The sequence below is a fragment of the Engraulis encrasicolus genome, chromosome 19, assembly GCF_034702125.1.
Source record: "Engraulis encrasicolus isolate BLACKSEA-1 chromosome 19, IST_EnEncr_1.0, whole genome shotgun sequence".
NCBI lineage: Eukaryota > Metazoa > Chordata > Actinopteri > Clupeiformes > Engraulidae > Engraulis > Engraulis encrasicolus.
The window spans coordinates 47599154-47609162 of NC_085875.1; the positions used below are offsets into that span (position 1 = coordinate 47599154).

Consider the following 10009-nt stretch of genomic DNA (forward strand, 5'->3'; position numbering starts at 1 on the left):
ACGGTGAGCTCACGACTTTCACCTATAAGTTTGATGCAACAGTGGGTTGGCTATTTTCCATTAAGGAATTGTGTTTGAGGTTGTGCGCAAAATCATGGCACATTGTCCTTCACCTGTGGATACACGTCTACCGCCAGCTTCATGAGAACAATGTTTCACTGTCGGCTACTGTGAAAGCGGTGGGAAATATAGCCTATGCGATGTCATCTCAATAGTGGAGTTCCGTGCGTGCGATTTCATCTGGGTCAGTCAGAAATGGCAGTTTGCTTTAGCGCCGGGAAGAGTGTTTTTTCAAACAAGAAAACTGGTTCATCATAGGCAGGTATGCATGGCTAAACTGAAATAAGCTGCATTTTGTCTAATATTTGGAGACATCGCCTTGCCCTTTCTGCAGAGTGATTTTGGGAAGCGCCTCGCTCTCTCTCTAGTTCTCTCGCTCACACACACACACAAGCGACGCTTGCACTCTTCGCAAGACATATGTCACTTGACTCATCTTGTTGGATAGACCAGCCAAACTTGCAAGCTAGATAGCCAACAGTTTCGATTGTGCTGCTTGGAGAGGAGGCAAAATTGGTACAATTTAGGCTGCATGAAACCATACACGTTAACTTTCACGTTGTGCGATGGATGGAGACAAGTTTGGAATCGCTCCCTCTCCCACCCTCTCTCGCTCACACACACACGCGCGACGTAATTCTCTGCACTCTTCGCAAGACCTTAATGTCACTTGACTCGTCTTATTGGATAGGCCTACCAGCCAAACTTGTAAGCTAGATAGCCAATGGTTTCGACTGTGCTGCTTGGACTGGATGTATTTAAACTGTTAAAATTTAGGCTGCATTAAAGCATCCACACGTTTCAACTTTCACGTTGTGCGATGGGTGGAGACAAGTTGGGAATCGCTATAAGTTAGAGATTTTTTTAAACATGGGCTGGCAAGATGTAAATGACCTGCACTGCTTGAAAAAGACGATCGACTATGTGCCTCAGGCATCTTAAATACTAAAAACTAATAGGCGGATGGCGGGCGGAAATTGGAGAAAAAAACATTAGGGCGGGTGGATAGCGGGTGGATTAGAAATTCTGAGAAGCGGTTGCGGATGAAATAATACGTCAACCGCGCACCTCTAGTGCTGAAATGGGCCTGTACTGCTGCTGCTTAAGTGAGCCTGAAGTGTTACCGCTGCTAGATGGCACTGTTGCTTACTGTTGCTAGGACAACAAATAGACACGCACTTATTTTTTTTCCCGGTTTCCCGTCATGGCTTTCCCGGGAAACGGGAAATTGTTTTGATCAGATTTCCCGGGAATCCCGGGTCCCGGGATTAAACCCTAATACACGTGGGGGCTTACTGCCGGCCACAAAGCACCGCACCGCATAGCACAGCACAGCACAGCACAGCATGGCCAGCCAGAGTCAACACTAGTGCCTGGGGATTCCTAAAGCTGTCTGCAATTATTTACACAGTACAGTATGTGGGCCAACTGTAATAACTTACCCCCCCCCCCACCCGCCTCTCTCGGTCTGTGTGTGTGGGTGTGTGTGTGTGTGTGTGTGTGTGTGTGTGTGTGTGTGTGTGTGTGTGTGTGTGTGTGTGTGTGTGTGTGTGTGTGTGTGTGTGTAAAAGAGTGTGTGAGTCTTGATGTGGAGGAATGGAGGTTTGACAGTCCGAGCTAAACAAACGCATGGCAGACTTATAATCCTAATAATCACAAGTGATGCTGTAGCTCTACTGTACCTTAGACAAACCTTAATGATGGACACCACCAATGAGGCCACAATTGCATATTTTACCCCTAGGGGGCAATATAGATATAGAGGTTTATCCGTAAAAGTGTATAGGAATTACATCACTAGCAATGAAGAACCAAGAAAATCTTAGACAAACTAATATATTCATTTGATCTTAACACATTCTGTATTCACCTGCAGGTAGCTAGATGTTCATGTCCAATATGAATAAGTCCAATTACACCATACAATTCAATAAAGTAGGCCATACTCCTGCCATAGGCATGCACAGATAGGGACAATGTGCTGCTGTCCCTTAGCTATAGGCTACTAGACAAAAACGCCCCTTTGAAAGATGTTTTTTTCTGGTAGGTTCTTCTTCCTCAATGTGGTCCATCTTCACATGATCAGAAATGCTTGACGATTAACATGTGTAATAACAATGCCCCGGTATGCTGATAATTAAAATAGTAGCCTAGGATATTATTGATAGCCTAACTATTCATCGTATTATCAATAACTAATATCTAATAACTTTCACTTATAATCTCCCACTTCAATAATATAATATAATATAATATAATATAATATAATATAATATAATATAATATAATATAATATAATATAATATAATATAACAATAGGCCTATGAACTCATGGCCTGGAGGCAGCTGAATATGCCCCCCCTCCGCCCACCCTCAAGCACCTGTCCCCCAAAATGTCTGTGCACGCCACAGCCCTAAGCCAAAAGGCGACTCACAAAAAAATAGAGAAAGGGAAATGTCACGACAAGGTTACTTGGCCGGTTATCCACGTGTTTGTGTGGTTTCGCGTGTGGCTCTTAATGTTTCAAAATATGCCAAAATAAGGGAAAGAAGCCTAAGATAACCCCTAGCATTACCAACAGGTGATTACGATAAATACAGATAAGGGTACCTTCCGGAAATACTGCTCTACCACAAGAATCCAGGGACTGATAAAAAGGACTATGCTTGAACACAACAGTCTACTTCAGGACTTCAGAAGGTCGCATATTGATGGGCTTGTCATAAAAACAAGTTATGATAAGGGTTAAAGGAAATCTCGAAACCACACGCATAGGCTACATCATACATGTAGCCTATAATAAAAGACACTCAATGCATCATGAATGTGTAATACAAGACACCTCTTAAACAGTAGACTGACTGTGGAAAAGCCGTGCGCCTTCAGGTGAGCACAGGACAAGTGAGCGCTATCCTTTCAGCACCGCACCGTCAGTGACAGGGAACGGTGACTGGGGAACTTCGAGTAGCCTATGTGGCAAACAAAATCAATTAAATATTCTGTATTTAAAAGCAATTTCAGGGGCTATATTTCAGTAAGCAATAGAAAATAATTAAGATATTATATATACCCTCGAGAGATAAACATTTTTAAAAACCTGGTAATAAAAATCACCAGTGCGTAAATGAGACTGTGACCATCATAGTGATCAAAGATGCCTTGGCATCACCCAGTGGGAAAGGCGGCCCATTAATTTCGGTAATAATTCGCTGAGTGGCACTGTTGAGCTCGCATGAGAAATGAAAAAAGGAACCTCCACCAGACTGCATTAAGCTATCCACCCCATTCACCTTGGGCTGTTATAGCAGTGCGTGCGTTTCATAAAAGTGTGTTAAACGCTGCAAACAGCTCCCGCTTGAATTAATAGGCCTACAGTACACGCAGAAGGAGGGGGTGAAATTGGAGAATTGGTCCAGTGCGTTGCACTTTTTCACTCTACTAAAAGGGAGTGGTATACGAGATTAGGCAAACGAAAGCAATATTGGAAGAGGAGGCCCAGGCGTTCATTCCAGACCCATTTAAGCAGACACACTGTTGCGGCAACTGTAGCTGAGACACGGGGTTGCGTTTCCCTTTCAATACAGGGCATAGGCAGACACTTACCAGACCTGATTGCAATTATATTTTCCTGTTTGGACTTCCTGTGTTTTTCTGAAGTGCAAATGACACACGAATCGATTACGGCATCATCAACTGGAAAGTATAACGAGCATTTTATCCACACGCTCTGGTAATGCTAATGAGAGACTCCAGATTCCCGTTTAAGGAAACCAAAAGTCCTGGTTGAAGTCAACTGACCCTTCCGAGCGGATTATCTACAAGAAAGTATTCTGCAAAAGTGCGCCATGAGTTGGTGATCGCGAGAATAAAATGCATTTTTTAAGGAGCGCTCTTAACGCGTTTCTAATTAAGGACATGCCGGGGTAATCCACATGGGACAAGTCCTTACGTCTGCAACAGGGAATAAAAAGTCAGGGAACTCATGCTGGATGAGACAAACTCCATCAAGAGACGCAGCTGAGAAAAAAGTTCCTCACGGACATTATTTTCCACCCACTCTGAAGTCGGTACAATTAACAGATGACTGAAGTTTCATCATTATACGCATATAAGAACCTGCTCCGCCGTCTGTCATGGTGCACTCACTCTTGGAAGTAGCCTACCTGGGGAACGGCGACGCCAACAGAATCAGTTTAGTTTGAACCGCATTAACTTTTGTAATCCTCGAACAAGCAGGGAGGCAAGCGTGACACATATACGCAAAGGGAAACAACAGGTAAATCATTGTATTTTTAACAGTGTATATTTAAGTTAAGATATTGAATGCTACCGAGGAGTGGCGTGGAACTGGGACGTTTGGAGTTCTTCTGTCTGATTTTCTACATGGGGGAAACGCACAACTTTGCATGTTAGCCTATGGCTTACACTGGTCGGCGTTTACGTGTATGTACTTTGATAGTTGTTGTTCCTTCAACTCATACTGCCAGTGAAATCAATGTCACACACATTGTCCCGAAGTAGGCTAAATATAACCACTCGACCATGCCTTGTTCAGAAATAGCCTACCCTTAGCCTTGTTAAAATAATTCACACTAAACTGGAAATACGCGTGGCGGTACTTGTCATCCAGTCTGTTGATTCTGGCATGTGTTAAGTTGTGCTTTTAACAGTATGGGTAAATCACAACTTCCTCTGAAAGACTTAAGAGTTGGACGGATTCCAAGAAAGCCCCCTTGTTCTAAATCAATGTTGTGTTATCAGGACTATAAGAGAAGACGCGGGACGGAGGGGTCTCTCGCCTGGCTCACTCCGCAGTAGCGATGAGCGCCTTGCGCACACCTGTCTTGATTGGACTCCTACTGTTGGTGTTTACCGCCGGATACTGCAAGCAGAGCAGCGTTCCCACAGGCGTCCGGGACGGCCGGAGCCTCCTGGAGCTCATCATGGACAAAGTTCGAGTGGCACGGGAGCATCAAGCGGAGGATAGCGAGGCCAACGTGCAACATGCGTCCAGGAGACAAGAGTATTCCATCGAGACGAAGGAATTGAATGAAGTTAACAAATCACAAATTTTAGGTAGGTTTGGACCTTTAACCTAAACCATCCCTGGTGTGTTTTGGCTTCATGTGAAGTATTTTCAAGAGAAAGTAATTTGGTTGGATTTAAATCTGAACTTGTTCCTAAACAGTAGGCCTGCATCCACTACCTTAAGTTCATAAAGCCACAATGTCTTTCTTAATATGATTCTTCTTTTGACTGCACTTTACATTTAACATCTTTATTTATGTTTCTCTTGCTCCATTCCATATCAGAAGTTTTTCCAAGAGATCTTAGTACGAAGGATAGATTGTTGAAACATTTAACAGGTAAGCTCCCCATACAGCACATGGGCATGTTTATAATCCAACTTAATTGTCCAACCACATTGGTATTGCTATTAAACCTGTGTGAGAGGATTTCACGGTTGACATACTTCTCTCTGTTTTTTTCCAGGGCCCCTTTACTTCAGCCCAAAGTGTAGCAAACTCTTTTATAGACTATACCACAATACCAGAGACTGCACAATACCTGCCTGTGAGTGCCTGCCTTTTCCACATCAATAATTTACAGCAGTGTATAATGTCTGTATAAAGTGGGCCAAGCAGCATACTTGTTTGAAATGTCTTGATGGCATCTGTTTTTTTTTTTAGCTCATTGCTGTTATTTACTTTGTGCATATGTAGAGGTAAAGCTCTTTACCAAAATGCAGTGTTAATTCAACATCCCACATTGTTCTGAGAATGGTCCCAATCGATTTTGGTGTTAAATTCAACTCTAATTAAAACTGCAGTGTTGACTTAATGCTGCATTATTTATTGCTACTACAGTATATCTGCAGTTGCCCTGCCAACATTGTGTGCCATACTCAGTTTTTTTAAAACTTCATTTCATTTATGTCTTGTTGTAATGAAGAATGTTTATTGAATACTTGATTTCATGTCTAGATTATAAGAGATGTGCCCGGCTGCTCATCAGGTTAGCTGGCAGTCAGAAATGTGCGGAAGGATAGCTGCTACTGCATCAACAGGTGAGCACACCTCTCCTATTCATTCATATGGACCCAAATACAAAGACAGTAAAAAATGCAGTGTTGAGTCAACCAGTGGTGATTTAGCGTGTCCTAGATTTGGTCCAAGAGCACTACCTAAGTATTGACTTAACACTGCATATTTTTTACAAGCAAACATAGCAGATTATTCTGCTATGTTTGCTTGGATGCAGATGCACACGCACACATGCACACACATTCAAGTATATGTTCAATAGGCTTCACTGTTGTGAAATGTAAACTCTTTCTAAGCCTCCAGATCAGAACACACACACGTGCACACATGCACAGAGGCCCATGCACACAAGCAATGCACGCACGCACGCACACACGCACGCACACACACACACACACACACACACATATTCCAGCAGGTATGTGTTCAATAGGCTTCGCTATGTTGTGAAATGTAAACTCCTTCTGAGGCCTGGTTACTTGTCCTTGATACAAAAGCATAACTCCAGAGGACTGTTTTGGTGTTAAGCCGTTGCCTAGTTATTTTCTGCTTTTATAGTCTAAAGCACTTGGCCCAGCCTGTGAACGGGCAATCTAAAATGTGTGTTATGACATTTGTCAGCAATGTGGCGCAAGGGTAATAAAGTGGCTGTGTGGCCAGTAAGAGACACAAACTAAACCAGATTCGATTTTTATATTAAGGTTTTTGATACAGTAGTTGTAGTGAACATAACATGTGTCAGCGTGTGCATGTGCGTGTGTGTGTGTGTGAGTGTGTGTGTCACAGAGATGGAGAGAGAGACAGGGAAAGAGGGAGAGAGAGAGAGATAAAGAGAGAGAGAAACATTCACTCACTCACTCACTCACTCACTCACTCACTCACTCACTCACAAACACACACACACACACACACACACACACACACACACACACACACACACACACACACACACACACACACACACACACACACACACACACTCTCTCTCTCTCTCTCTCTCTCTCTCTCTCTCTCTCACACTCACACACACACGCACATTGAAGGGGTGGGGGGCATGATGAAGAAATGTGTGACTGTGCAAAAAAGGATGCCGTTCAGGTCTGCAGTTTAGGCCAATGAATGGATGCTGTGTGCTTAATGACAGCTGTGCAGAACTTACAGTAGTGAAGCATTTACAACTTTCTCATCTTCTGCTGTTCCCGGAGTGGACAAATTAGCTCTTCCTCTGTGATTGTGCAGCTTTACCATTGTGCTTTTTGAGTGTAGCAGAAATATCATAATCATGAGGTTTAGAGTAGACTACATCGTTACTTCCCCATCTTGTAAAAAAAACTAATTATAGTCATGGAGTAGTCTGTGAGTATGAAATTGCCACACTGAAGGCCAGTAATTTCACTTCTGGAATTTAGAAGTAAAATGCTTAGGAGGTTGTCTTCAGTCTTTCAGCCGTGCATTAAAATGTTGATTTAAAGTGGTCATAAAAAGTATGGACAATGACACATCAAGATGGAGCGATCTTTGTGCAGAGGCAAATCAGGTCCTGGGAAGGGAAAAAAAGTGCTTTGAGCTTACAGCGGGTGATGAAGGAGCTAAAGTATGCCATGTGTCTCTGTGTGTTTATGCTTGTATATCATAGATCACCGACGTCACTACATATCTGTAAGGAATTGTTCATAGATCATATGTTTTTTCATGGTATTTGGAGAGAAGAGGGATTTCTCTGGCCAAGTCTAAGGGTCAGTAAATGTCAACTTGTTTTCATCTTCCTTTTCCCAGATTTCAACATGGGAGAGGATGCAAGAGAGCCGAGAAGAAAAGAAAACAGTGCCTTGGAGAAAAAAACAAACAAAACAAAACAGGGAAATCAGACGGACTCAACAGAATCATATTTGTCTTTGTGAAGAAGTTTTTTTTTTCTTTTTGCAACCAAGTGGATTAATCTCCATAGACTTTCTCGATATGCTGCAATTGTCGATGTTGTCCACTGACAAGTCATGATCTCCCCAGAGTGGTCTCTCAGTTTATTCAAAATGGTGCAAATGAAGACATGTCTAACAGGCAGAGAAAACAAAAAGAAAAGAAAAGAGGAGAACAGCTCAATTTAACGCCCTGCTGCCAAAAACGATGAGTTTCCTGTGTGCTGCTAAGACTGGTAGGCCTCTTGCCCCCCTTTCCTGTCTCGTGTGTGCTCTCCGTGCGGACGTCTCTCCCTTCTCTCCTAAAGAAGGCTTCACAATCCATATTCCCAACCACATTCCTCAATGCCAGAAGTAAATCCTTTGATCGAATTATGAATTGCACGATTATCTCTTGCCTCTCTGTCTCTCTCTCTCACTCATTCTCTCCTTTTGGACGTTTGGAAGACATTTTTCAACAGAGTTGAACTTATGATAAGCTGGTTTCAGTTTATGTTATTGAGAGAGAAATCTGCATTGTCCTGAATATGAATGTTATATATAATAATATATATTTATATATTCAAGCTATTGTCTACTGTTTCTGCACATTAAATATATGAAATCCTTGCTAGAGTGCAATATGTAAATATTGTAAATACAAAAGCTATATTTAAGGATTTGTACAAAGTACAAATGCTATATATAAATATACAGTATCGTATCAGATCTTAAAATAAACATGTTTTGCTACAATGGATGGATGGTGATGGTGAAGTATGGAATGGATGCTTTAGTTCTCCACTGGAGTACATACAGTACAGTGAGCATGAAGATGGCTAGGGATGCACCGATACCGATATTGGTATCATTATACTCATACGCGCACTCGTCAAACACTTGCCGATGCCAGGTACAATACTGCTATTACATGAAACAAGGTGGAAAAAACAAGGCTATGCATTTATTTGCATTGTATATTGGGGGTAAAAGTATTGGTATCTGTACTCGCTATCTGCAAGTACAGAAATGAATCCACTCATACTCATATCGGTTTTCAAAAAAAGTGGTATTGTGCATCCCTAAAGATAGCGATTTCATTTCATTTGAATATCCTAGAGGGGTGCATGATGACATGCAATAAGCATTTCATATGGCTTGCAGCGGCACACACTGTATGTGTGAGCACACCTCTGTGTGTGTATGTGTGTGTGTCTTTGGGTCATGCATTACATACTGTTGGAAATGATGACAGAGCCTGGTGTGCAATGTGCTTGTACCAAACATAAATAACTTGTGTATTTTGGCAAGCTGCTTATGAGTGCACTGAAGTATGCCAAAAAAAAGACTTTGCATAGTTGGATTTTTTTCTTCTTTCATACCTTATTTTCCTGAATGATCAAAATGCCTCCATGCATTGCATGAGTTGCTCTCTGATGTGCTTATCCATCTCAATCATGACCTTTTCACAGCCAAGGAATGGAGATAAAGCTGTTCAGTGCTGGTGAAGAGTTACTGATTATCTTTTGCACTGAAGTTTCCACAGAGTGATTACAGTAGACATGTCGAAGCACAAGATTGGCATCTTAACTGATGTCTTTTTTTCTTATTTTTTTCTATATACAAAAACTGGTGGTAATGTGGAGCTGACACCTTGGACAACAGACACATCTTACTTTTTAGATCACACAGGTCCACGCCTTGAACTATACTGTATATCCCACAGGAGTTTAATCGAGGATGATTTCTTGGCAACAGCAACAAGTGATAAACAATATAAAGGCTGAATTACGTGCATGCACGCCCCAAAACGCTGTGTGTCAAAAGTTGCTCTAGCAGCCGAGCGAGCCACAAACTCTGCCTGGCAAAGCATGGCATAGGTTACTGTTAGGATGCCAGAAAGGAAACTGTGTGTGCAGCCTGCCCAGTGTTACACATTGCCTGGTTCCAGGGGGAGGGGGGTTGCGCACAGAGCAGAGTAGAGTAAAGGACCCGTTCCAAGCAGGCGT

At 42.3% G+C, this 10009-nt stretch overlaps 1 protein-coding gene across 1 annotated transcript; it reads left to right on the forward strand.

The window, feature by feature from the left end:
* Nucleotides 1–3556: 3556 nt before the first annotated feature.
* alkal2b (ALK and LTK ligand 2b) lies at nt 3557–8632 on the forward strand. Its single transcript, XM_063224267.1, has 6 exons — nt 3557–4337; nt 4823–5137; nt 5374–5427; nt 5555–5635; nt 6046–6128; nt 7882–8632. The coding sequence occupies exons 2-5, from the start codon at nt 4882–4884 to the stop codon at nt 6108–6110; spliced, it is 456 nt and encodes a 151-aa protein (XP_063080337.1). The 5' UTR covers nt 3557–4337; nt 4823–4881; the 3' UTR covers nt 6111–6128; nt 7882–8632.
* The last annotated feature ends 1377 nt before the right edge of the window (nt 8633–10009 follow it).

Excerpts from the sequence above, each read along its gene's own strand:
- alkal2b (XM_063224267.1), top strand. The coding sequence starts at position 4,882 with ATGAGCGCCTTGCGCACACCTGTCTTGATTGGACTCCTACTGTTGGTG. Across the intron at positions 5,138-5,373 it reads TAACAAATCACAAATTTTAG|AAGTTTTTCCAAGAGATCTT; the intron begins GTAGGTTTGGAC and ends ATTCCATATCAG. Across the intron at positions 5,636-6,045 it reads AGACTGCACAATACCTGCCT|ATTATAAGAGATGTGCCCGG; the intron begins GTGAGTGCCTGC and ends TTTCATGTCTAG.